Below are 20,450 nucleotides of genomic sequence, written 5' to 3' on the forward strand. Positions count from 1 at the left end.
TGCATGTGGGCAGAGGGAAATGATGCTGTTCTTCCACAAACACATGCTGAAAGTTTTATTGTGAGAATATCCTTCGTCAGCTTGATCTTACCATGAGCAGCTCTCTGTCTCCTCCGCATCTCTAACTGCTTCTTCAACTCAGCTGAAAGAGAAAGAAACAAACCTTAAAACCTCAAAAGAAATACATATAAGTCCATCCTGTTATACTGTACTTATGACACACTGCTCCAGAAAAATCTGGAAACAATCTAACTCCTTCAGCCCTCTGTCTTTGTGTGGTGACATTTGTAGTTCATATTTTCAAACAAGTCACACATGCTACCTGTACTCGGTTTGGTCAAAAAGCTTAACAGACTTCTAACACACGTCGATCTATAGACAAAATATCCAAAGCTGGAGCTATATACAAAATACACAATGAAAGGAGATATCTAGACCCTAGAGCAACAAGAAACTATCCTCGAGGGTGTGCCACATTAAAATAACCACAGGTCAAGATTCAAACCACTCAACAGCCTTTCAGTGTGATCACACATTCACATTAAACATTTCTAAGATGCAGAATAAAGGTCATACTAGTTTATTTTTCAGAACATTGTATTAAGTCAGGACATACTGCTGAGTTTTATGCTTTCACAGCCCTCTGAATGAACTCTTATGAACCCAGGATCGTTTGGGTCACTGGCCCTCCTGTGGCACTAATACTGGGTTAGCATATGGGTAAGCAATTTAGGTCTGCTCTTCTGTTTACTCAGTGTTCATTAATTGAAGTAGTTAATTACTACAGAACCCATGGAATTGGCAATGAAATGCTTGAGTAGTGGGCAAAGGCCACTTGTAAAGTAAATGGACTAAAATATATCATGTGGGTTATTTTTCAGGCCATTTCTAACTCACACAAGATTGTGTTGGAATGCCCAAGGCATCAATAGGTGTCAAAAGCAGATCATTTTACACTGAGCTCAAAGATGAATGCAATAAATGACCAGTGTAATTATGTGCCAGAAAAGAAGGATGAAATGGACACTGAATGTCGGTATGTTTTGTGGTGAGTTTCCATTACAATCCCCTGGGTCTCATACAGGTGGGCTGTGTGGCTGTTCTTTCAGTAATATGATCCTATCACCAACTTAAAAGCTGAGGTCGCTGCTTCCAAGATGACAAATCCAGATAAAGTATTAGATTGCACCAAAAACGGGTGTTTTGTACAGCAGCAAAAAGAGCACATTGGTATTTGTATTGACATTCTAACAGTTAGTCAAAAATGATTTAGGGAATCATGCTATTAGGCCAACAAAATGCTTAATGTTATTTTACTTTTTTGCAAAGTGTCCATGCAACCGGCTCATCTCTTTAAAACACTTTTCAATGTGGACCACTTTTTGGGGTTTGGGTAGACGGTGGAGACGTGAATGGATGATGTGAAACGGTATAAATGACACACATGGACATATTGTGCCCATGATGACAGTGTTTTTCCAAATGCCTCTGGAGTATGAAGTAGGGTTTGTGGACTTCTCACATAGCATGTGTTTGGGTAGCTGAGAATGTAAATGAACTGAGACACCCTGTGGCTTCACATTGTGGTCAGGTAGACAGCATGAGTCTTCTGTAACTGACACAACTCTCTCAAACATGACCCACAACTAATTGATGTAGAGTCTTCTTTCATAATAACATGAGGGGATTAAAAAATATTTATGCTATGAGGATGCCATGATGACAGGATGACAAAGTGTAAGGAGCCCTGGAAGCCAACATGGAGAGCAATGGAGCAAACACCATCTACATGCTGTCTTGCATGTAGTGAAGCTTCTTCATAAATCTAAGACCAAGCAATTGTGCCGAAATGTGGGATATAGGGCGGTAGTTTTCTGCACTACCTCCGTGTAAATCTTTTGTCTTATATTGAAGACCACCACCGGTTGTAGCAAAAGCATGATGTAGCACATCCTCAGCTATGGCTGCCCAGAACACAAGTCTGTAACAGCTACTGAGCAGTTAGACAAAAAGCTAGAGGAGCAAGTTCACCTAGCTCTCTCACAGACCACCACAAGCCTGACTGACCCACACTGCACCAGTGACTTTGACAGTAGTCATATCTGACCTTTCATTGTAGTCGTACAGAGTGTTGTATTGGAGTACCAGTTCTCTTGAACTGATCTGTTGCATGTAATAAAATCTCTGTGGATTCAAATGCTTGAATTTACATTGTCGGGCAGTGAAATGTAGTTATAAGACAGACATATGCATAGCATCACAGATTCAATGATAAATACACTGTCATTATCCAGATCCACAATCACAGCTTCATAGCTGCAGCTGTGATCACAGACATTAGTGATGCTTAGTAAATGCTTTAAGAAACAAATAACAATCATCTTCACTCGCTAGAGGTTCCATACCAATCATTTACACATGATGACTATCTAATTTGTCAGGGCCCTGCTGCACGAAGCAGACTTACCTTTTAGGGAATATTCTGCCCAAGCAATCTTAAACATGGTTCAAAAATATTGCTGCTGCTGATGGAAACTAAACTACAGAATACTAAAACCATATCTATCTCAGAGAGATACTGTATGTACAGCGCCACTTTTGTTTCTAAATTTTTTGCATTTAAACTTGACTGTGGATTTGTTGATTCCAAACTCTTTAGAGATGGTTTTGTATCCTTTTCTGCACTGTTGAGCAACAACAACTTTTCTTTTATGATGCCCTCAGGAAGCTCCTTTGTGCCATCATACAATTTCACAAACATGTGTTGTGAAGACCAGATTGTGATAAATACCTGCATACCTGAGAGACTGAACTGCACCTGATTAAATACATACGTCCTATTACAATGATCAGCCCACCATTTGCAGCTCCTGAAAAATAACCCTGCACCATAATCCCCCCTCCAATTTCACACTTGGCACAATGTAGTCAGACAAGTATCGTTCTCCTGACAACCACCAAACCCAGATTGGTCCATCAGATTGCCAGATGGAGAAGCTTTATCCGTCGCTCCAGAGACCGTCTCTGTTCTAGAGTCCAGTGGTGGCGTGCTTTACACCACTGCATCTGATGCTTTGTATTGTAACTTGGTGATGTTTAGCTTGGATGCAGCATCTCGGCCATGGAAGCCCATTCCATGAAGCTCTCTAATAATAATGTGAAGGTTCTCTAATAGCTAATCTGAAGACCACATAAAGTTTGGAGGTCTGTAGCCACTGACTCTGCAGAAAGTTGGTGACCTCTGTGCACTATGTGCCTCAGCATCCACTGAACCCGCTCTGTTGTGTCTTCTATTTCGTCTAATTCCTCCCAAAGGTGTTGGGTTTGACTGTGGAATATTTAGTAGCGAGGACTGGACTCGCCGTGCAGTTGTACTCCTATCACAGTACCACGCTGGAATTCACTGAGCTCCTGAGAGCGACCCGTTCTCTCACAAATGTTTGTAGCAGCAGTCTGCATGTCTAGGTGATTGATTTTATCCCCCGAATGGTAAATGGTCTTCCTTTTATATAACATTTTCTACCTACTGGTAAACATCTACCCATTTGCTCACACAAGCACATACCAGTGCCATGCACTGGGAGCAAGTTCAGTGTCTTGCTCAAGGAAACTTCAGCATGTAGCACATACCCGCTCTACATACTGAGCCACAGCTGAAGTGATTACAACTAAACTATAATGTATGTTTGAAGAGTCAAACACTTTAGGTCAGGACAAACTGTTGAAGCTCCAAAAACAGCTACACATTTAGCAATGCATCAAACTGAAACAGACAAGAAATAATTTGCATACGTGTCGAGTAATAGTAGCGGGCGGTGTGCTTACCACTATACTTAATATCACTTCAGTGCTCCTATCCTTCTTTCAGGGCGAGACTGGCTTGACAACACAACCTCTTCCAAACCACACAGGGTTCCCCCCCACACCATCAGGAGACGTGCCGTCGACTTTAAGGACCAGTTTCAAGCTACAAACCTCAATAAATATCTGGTCATTTTTGTGGCCGGGAGATTAAATGTGATACGCCGCATAAATACCAGAGTGAGCTCAAAGTTCAAGCATCACACATGCAATCCAGCCTCTCATCATCTGAGCGGGTGTCAATATGTGCATAAGAAGAATTAATACTGTACATCATCAAAAACATAAAAGGTTCCAGGTTCATAATAAATACTGAGACTAATAAAAAACCACTACAAGTGCTGCATATAAAAATAAAGGATACAGAGGTTGTTAACACTGAACAGAAAGCTTTACTAAACATTCTCTGTTTTTATTGGATGACTGCGTTCATGACAGTGTTGACTGAGGCCATAAGCTAAGCAAGGACATTACATAAACCATTTTAATGAGCAGCTGATAGCACCACAAATAAATCATAGCAACAGCCATGTAAAATCTAGCTCAGGGTTTCAAAGAAACGCATGAAGATTCATCCTGCAGTGTTCTTTCTCAAGGCTTTGGAACAATCTTCTTGGTGATGACATACAATTGAAACTTTCTATTGCAATCCGTCTCAAAATCTTTGGGTCAATTCAGCAAAGGTTAGTGGGGGATGAAACTGGGATACCAAAGCAGATACCAGATGCTCCACCTAAGACTGTGCTTCATAAATCCCCCCAAGATCTGGCAGAGCAATGAGATAGTGCTTATTTCAAGCTGCCCTACACCTTTCATACTACAGAAGATGTGCATCACTGATCCCTCTGAATAAATATATATCCTTGCACTTCTTGGACCAAAGATCTCAGAACGTATACTTCTCTTGTGGGACTGGATTCCAAAGCCATATGCAGTGGCCAAGAACAATAGTGTAAACCGGGCAAATGTTTTGACACTGAAGGTTCCTTGAACTACCACCTCTCCCCTGCTACTGACCCTCATGCTGGGTACATCCATCAGAAAAAGCGAGGCATGCTGACTGTTTCCATGTTCTACATTTACCATGAGACACAGGTGGTGTAAAATTTCCAAGCAGGACTTCCAAGATGGCAAGGAAACACACTGAACTAAACATTATAGTACTACTTTCCAGCCAGAAAAGGCAAGCACCTTCCACTAAAAACACTCTCTCATCCTTGAAGAATGCAGCTACCTAACAGTGTAATAACATTTGACAGCGTCAAGATGTTTTTGGGGAATGCTTCCAAATTTGAATACGACGAGGAATTTAGTTGCTAAACCTCAAATAAAAAAATGTTAAAATTGTCAAAATCCAGTTCTTTTTCATTTTATGCACGTGGTGTGGGCCACACAGTGCTGATGTCTGCAGAACACATTTGAAGATTTAATATTCTACATGCTGTCTTTGCTGATTTCTGATGTGATATATGACATACACAGCGGCGTCAGCACCTTGTGGAGTAAATGCCGAAAAAATAAAAAAATTAAATTCCAACGGTGATAAGTGTATGCTGGCATGTATTAGGCTAACAGGCGAATGCTACCAAACCACCAAGCGTGATCTGAGGCAGCAGAGATGCCTGGCACTGGTGGAAGCCTATCCATTTCAGTGGCATGTGAAATGAGCCACAGACACACGCGGGCCAGGGAAATTCATAAATGTAGCTTGTGATAGTAAATGCAAACCAGATACAGCCCTTATAACACATCTTTAACTGCTCTGAGTTTACTGGAAAATTCTAGCAACAAGACATAATCATTTAAACTTATTGCCACTGGTGACACTGATGTTTCTGTGAAAAGCAATGGATTATGACATGTTACTGAACTTCAAAGCAATATGAACTCCTTGCTAACAAGGCAATTTGAAGGATCTTTTGCATCTTACAAAATATAAAACTAAATAGATTAATGAACTATCAATTGCGTCATACACATCATAGCACATCCAGGAATCTATGCTCCAACCACAGTTTCTCCATTTGGTATCATAGCAAAACTCAGTCCTTGTCAGAATATGAGTCTGGGAATACATGATTTGGATTTCATTATGGGATGTTTTAACTAATAAAGCAACAAAAAAAAAACAAGCCTATAAATGCTATTGGATAGCCATAAAACCAATCAGGCCCATTTTGTTGTAAACAAATACAACTCCACTGCACTTAGATGACGTGTATGAGTACGTTATTGTTAAGTCCATCACTGCTTAAAGCCCAAGTGATTTGACTGGTCCGGCTGATCTTTGACAGAGCAACCCCAGACCAGGTTTCCAGGCTAGAATCTCTCAGTATTGTCCCAAGTTAAGGCCAGGACTCATTTTGGTGCAGCAAGGCTACCTGTCAGGGATTATCCAGGAGAACACGGGGATGTGCTTACTGAGTTGTCATAAAACAGCTTGAGACAGACCTGTAAAAAGTACATGTTGGAAAACTAGGTAGATGGAAATCAGAACGCCTCTTGGAACCATTCAGGAATGTGCTGAGATATTTACACAAAACCCTCACAACAACTATTCATTAACATTTTATAGGGAGGCTGACGTTAGGACAATAGCAAACAAGAGTGAAACATGACAGCAAACTATAGAACTGAGGTGTTTCCAAGTGTGAAGCGATCTCTGGAAGTCAGCTTCCATCTGTTCAGACAACTTACTGATTCTGTTTCTGGCTTCATTCAGTTGCTCTCCAAGTCTCCTGGCTTCTGCTGATCTGTTCAAAAGAATCCAGGTGTTAAAGGACCATGATGTTTCAATAAATAGTGTATGGAAAAACGTCCAAAAGCATGGCAAATTGAGACTGTTTTCTTTTTATGTACGCTGCTAATAGAGAATTTTAAATAAAATGTTGTATACAAGTATACAACGGGTTAGATATTTTATTTTTAGCATGTGCTGATAACCCTAACAATAATGGAACACCTTAAATTGACCATTTATGTAGCCATTATGCTTTAACTCCCACTTCTATTTTCAGTTGTCGTTTGACAAATAATGCAAACATTTTGAATGGCATTGTTTCTTAGACACAAATAGACACATGGGCATGATTGTGACGGACAAAAGGATGCAATGTATATGCATGAGTAGAGCACTTTTGGGTGTGAGTTATAAGAGGGGTTTCAAAACAAAACTGTTCCCTCTGTAATTTATCACCACTGAGTGAGTGCTAAACACCAAGCAGCACTGTAAAAACTGATCATATTGAAATAGCCTGCGTGAAATTAAACAATCAGGTTGTAAATGTATAAAATGTAACAAGTTGTTAACTTGAGAAATTCATAGTAGCTTAGCTGCACATAAAATGAGTCTTGAGAACCACAAGTAAAACATAAAATAAGATTAATAAAAAGTTTAAAAAAAAAATAATATATGCATAATATAATATAAAATTATATAAGCAAAAAATGTACAAAATTAGCATATGGACATTACAAGAAATAGAGATGGAACTAGTCACCAACCTCTGTTTGAGTATGCTCTTGTTGTCTTCGATGGTCAGGTGGTCCTCATGGTCCCTTACAAAGGTCTCAAAGGCCTCTTGTTTTCCCATTGACAGCCTTGGAGCTGAGGAGATACAATCCATCATTGAAACTTATTCTGTCGTGCACCGCTAATGTCACCAGGTCCGTGCTAAAACGCATTTGCTAAATCAAATCCACCCTCTTTACAAGGTTGCATGCTTGTCACATTGCTTTTTTTATTACTAACTATGGGAAATTGTGTCAGGTCCTGCTGCGCAAATCTGAACAGTCAGTCTTGAGCTGTACATGTTCCCACATCCTCAGGTACTCAAATCCAATCTGGCAGCCAGATGTGAGCTGGAGCCCCACTGATGTTGCTGACCTCCCACCTACACCCACGTACAGAACTGAAGAACTATTAGGCTGCCATTCAGTGATTACAGAGAACATAAACACAAACATAAACAGCAGTTCTGGTCATGTCAGCGTGCTCCCGCCACTTATCTTTGGCACCTTCCAACATATGAGGACCTACATGATTTGGGACATGCCATTGTTCTGACTATAGCTCCATACATCTGCTTCAAATACAAACACGGTTATAGATTTTTAAATTGACATGTCACGTCAAAACTCTGCTCAAGTTAAAATGATGGCCTACTAGCTTGCACAACACCAGGGCCTTAGTGGAGACCTGCCTATGAAATGTAACTGTGATTAATGTTGTTGAGCATTATTAATGACACATGTGCTTTTCATGCTATTACAAGTAAAAATAGGTCAATTACCAAAAAAAAGTAAAATAATATGTTTGCATAAACTTTACATTGTGCAACATATGGCATAATCAGTTTGTGTTATTATGCTGTTAAGAAATAAGAGATGTTTGTGGGTTTTTGTATATAACACTGTACTTGCGTGGCTGTTACAAAATCTAATCATACAAACCAGCACTATTTTGCAAGATTCTTCTGGTCCTTGACAAATCCAAAACTTCACAATCAGTTCTGATAAATTCCACCCTTGCTAAAATGTGTGGACATTAGTGACGAATCGATTCTAACTAAAGATATACATAGGACAGTAACCCATGTGAGATTAATTACAGGGCAGTTAGGAATTTCAGCTCTTTATTTTTGGAAAGCCCTGATTGAAACCAGCAGCCACCTCACAGACATATTTTGCAAGAGCCAACCTCAACAAATCAGTGTTAGAGTTTCTTAAGGGAAATGCACTCCTTTCGACTCTCCTAAAGAGCAACATTCCAGGAATATCTAAGAATGATATGACATCATATTATGCTGTACTAACATAATTTGTGGGACAATGAGATCACATGGACGTTAGGCCAAGTTTCCTAATTTTTCTTTTCCGTGCTTAAAGTGCTGACAAACCACAGAGATTTTACCAGGAAGGAATGTGTCGTGACTATTGTTGCTGTTTCAACAAATTTTTAGAAATTAAACACCAGCAAAAGAAAAGAATGACTGTTGTGTGGATGTTGGAGGATGACATATCCTACAGTGAGCTCTTGAAGGAGGAAATAATATCCTATTTACTGAAGTGTCTCTACTTGGTTTAGGCTTCTGTTGAGCTCACAGAAACGTGTGGAAGGCCTGCTAGGATCATCAGCGTCTCATTACATGCTAGCAGGATTTACGCTAAGATCTCAATCTCCCTGTATGTCTCAAGTCTCCTTTCAGCTGGTCCTCTTAATACAAGACATCAGCAGATTGAATCAAAACACGAACACCTTGTACATACATTAGTAACATCTTTTTGCACTATAGTAAGCACAGAAAGAATACACTGAGCATTTGCACCTACAGCGCACACAGCACAAATCCAGTCCTACAAGGAAAATGTGTAAAGAATGCTACTGCTGAGGCCGTGATCATCTAAAAAAACTCCCTACTGTCCATTTATTCTGTGCTGACCCAGTACAGAAGTAGGTATTATGGAAAGAGTAGAATCAATTATACAGCATTCAATCAGCACAAATGGTTTCCATGGAAAGTACACCATCATTATATTTACAGTTAATCTTCGGGGGACAGCAATTACCTTCAGTGTAACCATAGAGGCTGTGGCTAAAGCACCAGAACCCTCAGATTAAACGAAAATTAAAACATCCATAAACACTCAGTGACCCACTGAGCAGGAGGAAGGGGAGCATAGTGCATTTGTTTTGAATTAGGGCAGCATAAAGAACAATGATCTAATGTACATACAGTTTAGCTACGAATCTCCAAGTGGGTCATGGAAAATAGGAGCTTCAGATGTGAAACATACGATACTCCACATGCTGCACTGTATTGCTAGAAGAAGTGTGTCAATGGAGTGCACCTCTAATAATTTTCACATTCTGGCTTTTTAAGAGAAATGCAATATGCAACAGTCAACCATTTTTGACACCCCAGTATGTTGCACGTTTTGAAAATATTATTGGAACCAGGTGTGCCCCGAGAAGTCAGAAACACTATAAGCAGAAGAAGTGCCTTTTCTGATGCTCCTGGAACTGCTCAGTGTGCTCTTAAAAGCTTGTGCTCCCCAAAGTGCCAAGTGTTGTCTCTCTGGACAACATCAAGTTTTCCCTGCTGGTTAACAGCTGATGGAGTTGGAAGTGTGCTCTGCTCACAATGTTGGTTGCAAACAGAGCAGAAAGAGACAGAGTTTTCTCATGAAGTGTGAGAAAAGCGGTTGAACATTCCAGAGTTTACATGTAACTGCTAGCAAGGGACTTACAGGAACCTGGGAATTTTTGAGGGGTTAGCAACTTTTTCACAACAGAGTGGACAGTAGCAATACTGCTGGCAAAAAATGACCTAATAGAGTCATTGTATAGTCTGGTTTCACAGTGAAGTCGTCTGTCAACACCATCTCAGTTCATGACTCCAATGCGATGCTGAAATTGGTCTTACATTTTTCTCAAGGACCTACAGTATGACCTGACAACAAAACCCAGTGCAGTCGTAATTAATTAGGCTTTGTCGAAATTCCCCAGTACAAACAAAATAACTCATTCACTATGTGGGTCAATGGGTCAGGGTGTGCAATAGTGGTCAAGCATGGACCCATCTTATAGCACCAGCCCACTTCAGTGGAAACAATAGTAAAGATTTGGTTGAACCTCAGGATATGGAGTTCAATTTTAAACTGATACTGATGCCTTTGAGAATGACACTTTGTCAATACAGATAATTCGTTTTTATGTATTGAACTAGTTTAATTAATATGTGTAATGTCCTTTTCTGATTCTTTCTTTCTTTCTTTTTTAAAGAATGTAATCACTAAATCCCATTTAGTTACTTTTATGGCAAATGTCTGGTTTGAGTCAACCTTCTGAATAAAGCTCCTCTCATTTAGTGTTGCTAACAGCTGGTTCCCAGAACAAAGAAGACTGACCAGAACACAGTCAGAGGGATGACATGGATGGTTAGTCACTAGCAGTGGTGGAAAGTACATTTACTCACGTAGTTAACGACTTAAGCATTATTTTGAGGTGCATGTATTTTCCTTGAGGATTTCCATTGTATGCTACTTTACACAATACATTTGAAAGGGACACATTGTATTCATCATTTTATTCCAATAATTCAGAATCTCACCAAAAATCAAAGAAGAAAAATGTGAAAATATTAAAAACATTTGTATTTCAGGACTTTGTTCTTTTCTTCTTTTCTCCCCTATTAATCATCTCACAACCCCTTAAATTTATCTGTCCCTGGATATAAAAGAAGAATAGTGCTTAGACAATAGTTACATCTCGGTTTTAACGACTTCCACTTCCAGTAAAACTTAAACAACTAAGTGACAATTCCCTGAAGTTAAGACACTGACATGACAACCACAAGACACGTATTACAGTCACATATAGAATCATTTAGGTCTTCACCATAATAGCTGTTCATCTGTGAAACTGTGATAATGAATATGATGTAAAAAAGAATGAAACTAAATGGATAATCATAAATCTCTGGATTAATCTATACATGAAGAGAACTGGAGCGGTTATTGTCCTTGTTTCTATTTTCCACCATAGTTTATCTGTTTCAGTATTTGGGGGAGCAGCAATGAAAATGTCACTTGAAAGCAGTATTGGTGACTTTTTGGGGATTCTTGCCAAAAGTAAATTTAAGCAACATCTATTCAGCATCATGGTGGTAGCCAGAGGTTCACAGTCACCTCTGCTTGTGAGTCTAGGGGAAATGACCCGTGTCCTCTCATTCTATACTAAAACAGCAGGATAATTTACATTCAACATGTCAGTGTTGTGCCTTAGTGCGTTTATATGTAATATGTTAAGGGCAGGCCAACTAAAACACAGGAGGCTACATAACTGTGTGATGTTATAAAAACAGATGCCACATGGGTCAACCAAGTGGAAGCTGAATGGACATCCCATAAAATCAGACACAGAAAAGGAGGACTAGATGAAAACAAACCTTGTAATGGGACACTCCAGATGATCATGTTAGCTCCATATCAGATCACATCATTTAATTGTGATTCTTTAACCACTATTTTATAACCATCCCTCACAACGCTGCTCTTCGTCCATAGACGAGTGATTTGGCTACTAATCCAGACTGGGTAGAGTTCAAACATGTGTTTGTTTGTTTTTTTGTGTGTGTGTGTGTTTGTTTTTTCAGGGACCCTGGTCAGGATAAGCAGGAGTGCAGTTTGATGAGTTTGTGGCTCATGACCCTGTGCTTGGTGGCTATGACTAAGAGGGCTCAGGTTTATCATCATACTTAAGACAGGAAAAGTCAAATATATGCTGCCTCTGGCAAAGAGCAAAGCTAAGAGCTAGACTGGCTGACAGACATTCCTGTTACATTTAAGTTAAAAAAAAAAAAAAGTACTAGAAAAATTGGCTATTGAAAAAAGGGAATCAAGAAGTCTATGCAACACACTCTGCATCGTTGTGTTAACCATGCATCAATGCATTTTTATTATTATTATTATTATTGTTGTTGTTGTTGTTGTTATTATTTGCATATATATGTATATTGCATATTATATACATATTATATGTAAAAATGGTACCACATGTAAGAGTCTCTGTACATAGTTGCAACAAAGAAACATAGTAATTACCCTTCTGCATATTTAATCACATGATGGACAACACATATTATGTGTTGAAAGAATATAAACAAATTTGGTATTCAGCAGTTTACTGTATTTTTTGTGAGATGATAAATGAAAATGATGTTTTCCCAAATGTTGTAAGTCCCAGTCATGTGTGAATAGTGTTACATTACAACATTCCCGGTTTATGCCTCATGTTCCAGGTTTTAAACTCATCCGTTTTTCATCAGCAACAAATTACAGGTTTAATGTACTGTCTAATTTTGCTTTGCTGACATGACTAGATTCGGTCACTTGAGTGACCTCCAAAAGGAAACCCTTAAATACATGTAATCCCACTGATGTAGAAATAACGCAATGTAAGTAGTTCTGGGATGGCAGACTCTTCACCATGCACTAAAATCCTGAAATGAAGAATTTGATATGGCCCACAAGCACCCAAAACAGGCACACTGAAAATCTGCACGACCACAAAAAAATTGCCCACATTCCAGTTGAGAGAGATCACCTGTCTGTAGGCTTAGCACCTAATTTATAACAAAATCATTGCTCAGAAAGCCAATGGAGTCAACATCTGTTAAATTTTATTTTATTTATACAGTACTTTATTAGGCTCACTGGAATAGACTCATTTTTTTCTATTTACTAGCAATCGACAGCCATTGTGCAACACCTTTCATGAGGAGTTTTAACTAAAATGTGCTTTTTTAAAAGCATTTTGGGGTGAGAAGAAACATGTGCTAACTGTACACAGAAAAGCCAGAGCTGGCTCTGAAAGGGTTCAAACCACTTCATGTTGTGAAATGACAATGGAAACCAATGAGCCATTATGAGTGGTTAACCCAAATTACTACATTAAATAAAACAGTATCTAGCCATGCAGACAGGTTTGGTTTTATTTGTCATGCTCCTGAAATATTGGTTTTCAAGAATTCTGCCTCTGTCCTGATGAAATACCAGTGGTTCCACTAGTGTCAGTGGAGCTTGCAACAGGACAGCAACTAAAACAATTGTCCTGATTGTTTTGGATTGGGGGCAATGTCTGATATTATAAAACCAGGTTTTGTTTTTTTTTGGTTTGGAGATATCACAACCCAAGGACATAAAACGTAGTTGTGAGTTTCAGGGAATTGGGAAATTTAAGAAAATGTGTCTTTAATTGGACACCATATTCCAATTATGTGACCATAATTTGCTAGTTTAACCTAAAAATGTTATGTGGATATGGAATAGATGCAGAAATTATTTCAGAACAGTTCAAGCTGGACCACATTTAAGATGCAGTACAGGTCAGGTATCTTACAGTACGTTATTTTAAATGTTTAATCGGCAAACAACCACTATTAAAAAAAAATGCTGAGGTACCTCTTTTCATGAATTGTATAGCTCGTCCTCCATGGTCTGCTGAGATGTCATCCATGCTTCCTTGTCTCAAGGGTGGCACTGTGGACAAACTGGAGGCACTCTGGGAGGACAGGCTCTGATGGCTGGTGATGGTGGCAAGCTGAGCAGCAACATCTTGGGCCCTTTTTTTCTCCTTCTTTAACATTTTAACTAGGATGCCTGTAGGACTGAGTTAAAGACTAGACTCTCCTTTAGACAAAACACTGGATGGGAAACACAATGTTCACATAATACTCACATACACAAGTGTTAATAAAATAAGCCAGGAGAGACAACAGTCAGTAAGTAAAGGTTATCTTAAAAAATGATGATATATTTTCGGCATCTGACCTTAGAGGCTTGGGAATGTGTCATGGTCTGGGATGAATCAGTGTAGAGAAGGGGAGCCAGAGAGGATGCACAGACCCTGCCAAGATTTCACAAACTCTCCTCCCGCTGAAGAGTCTGTACGTATGTGCTTGTCTTCTTGAGCCCAAGCGTAAATGTGTCAGTAAGTGTGACAGAGAGTGACTAAGTGACTACAAGAGGAGTCTGAAATGCGAAAATGGCCTGAATAGATCTTGTTCACGCTTTTATTTCCATGATACATTTCAGTTTTCCATTCATTCTCGATTCACTGTGACAGTTTAATTTAACAATATCCTATATTTCTGCTCAATAGACTGTGTGCTTCCAACTCTTCAGTACTATTCTGTATAGCTGTGTAGTGTTTTTAATAATGATGCTGTAGCAGAGCTCCTACAAATATAACATGCCAAATAGACACCTGGTTGTTAAGCTTCTGTACACTACTTCCAAAGCTGCAGAGTGCTTTTTCTTCACTACAACAGGAACACAATATCATTTCCACTATTGCACATAGAGGAAACTATGGTGCCAGCAGAGGCAATCAAAATGTTTGGCATCTGTATTCACTAGAATTGCATGCAAAAACTACACTGTTCTGAACAGTAGTGTAAAAAGACTGTTTAAAAAGTCTCATAAATTAGATATTTTAAAGAAAGGTACCAAGATTGCTTATGAGTTGTTAAAGTAAGCAAACAAAGCTTGTTATGGTCCAGCAGGAAATAGGGGGAAAGCACAGTTTAAGTTAAGTATTCCAATAATAAGCAATGCTGGTAATAATCTGTTTCCAGCCTACTTTTAAACTATGCATGTGTCACCTGCATATAAATCACATATTACAGTCTCATTTAGGTCCTGCCATATATGCCTGTGTTTCCACTACACTGTCAATGGAAGTGTGTTTGATGGCCTAATCACAACCCATAATTTAGAGTCAAGCAACACATTAGTTGGCCCTTCAAGACCTTTCATAATATGAGATTAGCAGACATCTGGTTGTAGCCAGACTGTATCTGTGGCGGTCAACAGATAATTTGGGATATTCAGAGGGCAAAAAAAGTTAGTTTGGATGATGAATGGACATATTTCTGAAGGGGCTGGAGACATTAATTTTTATTCCTGTCAGCCAATACAAAGGGGATGTCAGTGGGAACAATAATATGAAGGAACCAAGTCTCCAATTACAGTCTCGAGTGAAACCAACCATGCAGTCTTCTCAAACTGCCAAAATCTAAACCCAACACAATTCCAAATGACGTATTAGAGCCAAGTCTTACAAAAAAATGGCTTTCTGCGGCTTCTATGTTATATTGTTTCTACTGTTCACCAGGTTTTTCCATCATTGCAATCTCTGGCATGTAATATCTTCATTAATGCTGAACAATACCACAGACCTCAAGGTTATGACAAAAATTTCTATAGGGGCTTTTACGCTGCTTCATATGCCATGCACTCAGAATGTTGAGGTGAAACTCAGCTCATGATGTGCTCTCCTTCTTGTCTTTCTTTTTTAAGTGTACATCCCAGTGAATACAGAAAATGTTTTTAAAATGATCAAAGCTGGCATTGACAATCTCGGTGTCGCACACTTCTCTAAACTTGTAACATATAAGATAAGTAGTGAAAAAATTAGGAAAAACTTTGTTCTTGAGATGCCAGATTATAATTACAGGATTAGACAAGGGTTGGGTAAAAATAATCAGACCCACACCTTTAGCTCTGATTTGCCCCCAAGTCTTGATTGACCAATTTGTGTATCCAACAAGAAGCAGCATCGGTCATTATCATTCCTTTCAGTTGCTGAACTGTTGTGACTCTCGACCGCCTAGCATTTAGGGGGCTTCAGTGGCAGACATAATGCAGAATCCATAATTATGTTTTTAATAATGTGTAATCACTTGAAATCACAACTGTTTTTATTACCGTCAAACAAGCCTGCACCACCATGTGCACTATCTACAATAACCCTGGACACACTGGCTTTAGAGAGGAACCTTGCTGACCCTCTACACTAAACTAAACTCTTGTCAATTTTCACCTGAATAAATAGACTCAAATTCGGAAACAGCTTTACCACTCTAAGGCTAAAATAAACATTGTTGGGCTTGATGGATAAAAGAATATCAGGAGAAGCAGCACCACCACTAGGCAGAAAATACTATGAGTCTGGAGGCAACACTCTAAAAAGTACCAACTCATTTACACTTACACTGATTAACATCTCTGAATTATTACCAAAATAGATGAAAAAATGAATTAAGACATGTAAAGTGAGGGGACACGTGATAAATAAAGCACTGAAACTGTTTTCATAGATCAGTATAATAAGTATAATCCAACATTTCCAATCTGTAAAAGGACCAATTTAAGCAATTTCATCCAATCAGTGCTCATTTGTATCTATGCAAAAAGCCATTTGCAGCTGGCGGTAAACATAAACCCTTCTCTGAAGCTATGGTTGCATATGTGAAATTCTGTGCATTGCTTTACTGGGTCACAGAATATCCAGTGGATGAGCGGCACAGCTCACTTAGCATTAATCAAATGTTCCAAATCAGCACACAATGACACCCTTCCAGTTCTGATTTGAGTGTCACACTGCCTTACATATTTCCATATTCAAGAACACTATAATAGGCCCTGTAATCATAGCCACATTTAAAGCTCGGTGATTTCTTCTTGCATCAGACCAATAGTTAAACAGTCACAGCTATCATACAAAAAGTCAGGACTCAAGTCCCTTTGCCGGTGTTATTAAATACACTTCATGCTTTTTCACTAAACCACAACTGAAAGATAAAGACTGTCGTCCTGCTAGATGTCCACACATTTCATTATCTAACCAAAATTGGCATCTCTGAAATAACAATTATGAAATTCAGAGATGTTTTTCAAGGGGGGAGATATTCTTGAGTGGTACATGTTATGGCATTTTTTGTTATTTTAATTTTTTTGATTAAGTGTAGTTTTAAGCAAATGTATCTTGAACATTGGCGCAAGCAGTTAAGAAAAGCCTGAAAACCCATTCTCAAATGGAGTAAGCACGCTGTGTAATACATTCTCATCTTTCATTAGTCAAAACCATCTTGGATACAATCACAATGTGGACCAACAGAAATCAAAATTGGAAAACATGCTAGTTGACAATACTATGGATTTTTTTCTACCTGGAAATTAAGTTTATCCACTTAAGAACCCTGAGACATTGCAACATCTTATGAATGGCTTAGTTTTGTTGGTGACATAGTAAGACACTTACTGAAAGAGAACTACCTGAAGAGTCATGGTCTGGGATATACATATAGCCATAGGTATTTAATACTTTTTTTTTTTTTTTTTTCCCATTTAGTTTTCAGTATAGTTATTTTCCAGAGTAGGTTGGCTGATTTCAGTTTATTTTAATTGAGCTGAAACTGATTTAATTTAGGGTTGATTGCATTACACATTTTTGTTTCAGTTAGTTTTGTTCAATGCTCATTCCGGTAATGTCCAATTTAGTGTAACCTTGATACTGCCATGATTGTGCAGTAGTTTCAGTAATTCATGGGTGAAGAATTGTCCACAAAACATGTTATTGGAGCAAATATAGTTAAATGTCTGGGGCTGAGGTATAAGATGAATTTCTCCAGTTTGTAACTTACTACTGACTGATGTCATAGACACATTTTTACAACGGAGATGAAATCTGGGCAAGTCTAAATGCTACCTGACATTTTTACATAGTATTAAAATGTGTTTGTTGTGTTTAAGTTTGCAATGTTTGTTGGTTCTCTTTGTTGCTCTTTCATCATGGCAGCAGTGGATGTATCATTCTCACAGAGTCAGCTAAGTATTACCAGGTGCCCTAACTCCCATATACAGTCAAGCATACATAGAAACAAACAGGGGTAGTGGGTAGAGGTACACCCTTTGTTTTACAGGGAACTCTACCACAATTAACCCAGTGAGAACTCTGTGTGGGAACAGTAGGCTCACAAGAACCATTAGGTCCCAGATACTGTACATCTTAAGTGTAGTTAAGTTGAAGGGGGTGGGGCTCTTCCGTACACAGCTTGGTGATTAACTAGCGCATACAAGTTTGAATCTCGGTAGGTATTAGGGATCTGTCTGGAAATGATGTCACCCCTACAGGCTTGATCAGCCCAGACTATAGTCATACAGCAGACAGACCACCCTGGCTGAAGGACTGGCAGATTAGGCTACTTCATATACAAATGTCACAGTGAAAGAATATAAAGGCAACATGGTCAGTAGAGCGTGTGCAGGACTCGATGAAATAAATGCTTTTAAACACGCACAATAGCAATTTTACCAATTATATTTGCATCACATGAAAACCAGTGTATGACATTTTGAAAGGGAATATCTAAAAAGAGAGGAATTCACATTACACATCCTTGGTCCAAGAAATACTATGGTGAAATATCTCCAAGATAATATTCTATTTATTTTGGAGAGCTCAGGTTTTTCTGGTTAAATAATCAAGCAGAAATCTCAATTTTCCAACTAATGTGCAGTGATCTAATGACAAGCCACAGTAAACGGGGCTGAGGGAAGAGTAATCCCATAAAGCCCATTAGAAATATCATATTCAAACACAAATACTATAATTATGATTAATAATAATTATGATTAACTGCAGTCATCAGTTGAAGATATATCTGCACATACACAATAAAACAAGATTCCATGTGTTTTTGCGGTGCTGGTGATGAATGTAAGACTCCTTATATTTCGTTATTTATGTATATATGGAAGTGCTGTGATTCCAGCCATGAATAACACGCACGTTTCTTTGAAAGACCTTCCTGCTTCCTGCTACCATCCTATGAAATTATGAAGTGGGATACTAACTTTGAATTTAAACCTACCTATTCAGTTTGGATGGCAACATTTTCCAACATTATTTTAGTATTAGCCATTTACCAGTTTTTAATTTATGGATGGGTCATACTACCCCTATAATGTTCATGCTATAGTGAAATGTCTGTTCCACCCAATGCTGTGCAGGTACAGTATAGATTACTGTTGTCAAGAGCGACGTCACCATTGTGGTCGAGAGGAACTTCACAGCTGTATCACAAGTATCTGTAAATTAACCTGTAATGTGCATGATACATTAGATAATATGAAAGGTCTGAGCCCAGAACATGTACACAAAATAAATGCTTCAAACTTAAGTGGACATAAGTGTTGGGAGGAGGAGTTTTGAGCAATCCCGTTTTGACAAAAACCCCAGGGCAAGTCTATAACTCACATGCACCTTAAACAAAGTACTGGTATTTTGACTTCTACAGTTACCTACACAGTCTAATGCATAAAAAATACAATCACACAAACTGCCTATCTTTGTGTAGTATTTTCAGTTAATTAGAGCCAAACTAAGCCCGGTGCACCATGTCAAAGGATACTGATCTCATTGTCACGTTGCCTAAGCATTTCCTTTAATTTGGTCACTTCTACTGCACTGTGGTGGCTCTCGTGAATTTCTTCTTTCCTCGCTGTTGACTCTTGCCCATCACTGCACCCATTTTTTCCCCCTTGGCTGTCCAGAATCAGTATCTGAAGAACAATTTAAAAAGAAGACGACTGAGAATGGTTTCTCACTTCTTTGTTAATGGTTTGTATGAACCAAACCTTTTTGTTCATCCAAAATATATACAGTACTGTACACAGACGCAGTGACATCTTCATGACTTTCCATGATTACAGGTAGAAGCAGCCCACTTAATATCTTGGGGTGTGCTTTAAAGAAAACCATGCCAGTATAAACAAACTAAATGGCAATCTAATGGCATGATCACAAACAAAACGGAAAATACATCATGTGTGGCATGGAAAGTAATGCTCTTCTACGGCAAATGACAGTCCCTGAACATAAATTACAGTCCACTCTTTCCCCTGTCTGCAATACTAATAAAGGTTTGGGTGTAGTACGTTAGTAGGAATGAGTAGGGTACAGAAAATAGTAGAGGCTTTCCCTGATTTTTTTTAGGACATACTGTTTGGAAGCACACTTAAGAAGACACTGGAGCAATTTTATGTAATTACCACAGCTTAATATGACATCATTGAGCTCACCCTGAAACAAGGACAAGCAGAGAGTTGAGCATGGAAAAAAATAGCCAGTGTTGAGAAGGAAGAAGATGTAAATCAAATTGAAAGCAGACAAATTCCTACAGGATAATTGGAGTGTGACTGGGGTGATGCTCAAAGGAATGTAAACTGAACAGGAGATAGAG

General features: G+C 38.7%; 1 protein-coding gene across 1 annotated transcript in view; it reads right to left on the bottom strand.

Annotated features, from left to right (window-relative positions):
• kif6 (kinesin family member 6) overlaps nucleotides 1-20,450 on the bottom strand; it is a 49,158-nt gene that overhangs the window by 5,206 nt on the left and 23,502 nt on the right. The window contains exons 12-16 of the mRNA XM_047611349.1: nucleotides 19,620-19,770; nucleotides 13,825-14,022; nucleotides 7,366-7,468; nucleotides 6,559-6,614; nucleotides 92-142 (exon numbers count right to left, since the gene is read on the bottom strand). Of these exons, the coding sequence (XP_047467305.1) occupies nucleotides 92-142; nucleotides 6,559-6,614; nucleotides 7,366-7,468; nucleotides 13,825-14,022; nucleotides 19,620-19,770 (559 nt within the window). The remainder of the gene's footprint in view (nucleotides 1-91; nucleotides 143-6,558; nucleotides 6,615-7,365; nucleotides 7,469-13,824; nucleotides 14,023-19,619; nucleotides 19,771-20,450) is intronic.

The sequence above is a fragment of the Mugil cephalus genome, chromosome 17 (assembly GCF_022458985.1).
Source record: "Mugil cephalus isolate CIBA_MC_2020 chromosome 17, CIBA_Mcephalus_1.1, whole genome shotgun sequence".
In the NCBI taxonomy this organism is placed as follows: Eukaryota; Metazoa; Chordata; class Actinopteri; order Mugiliformes; family Mugilidae; genus Mugil; species Mugil cephalus.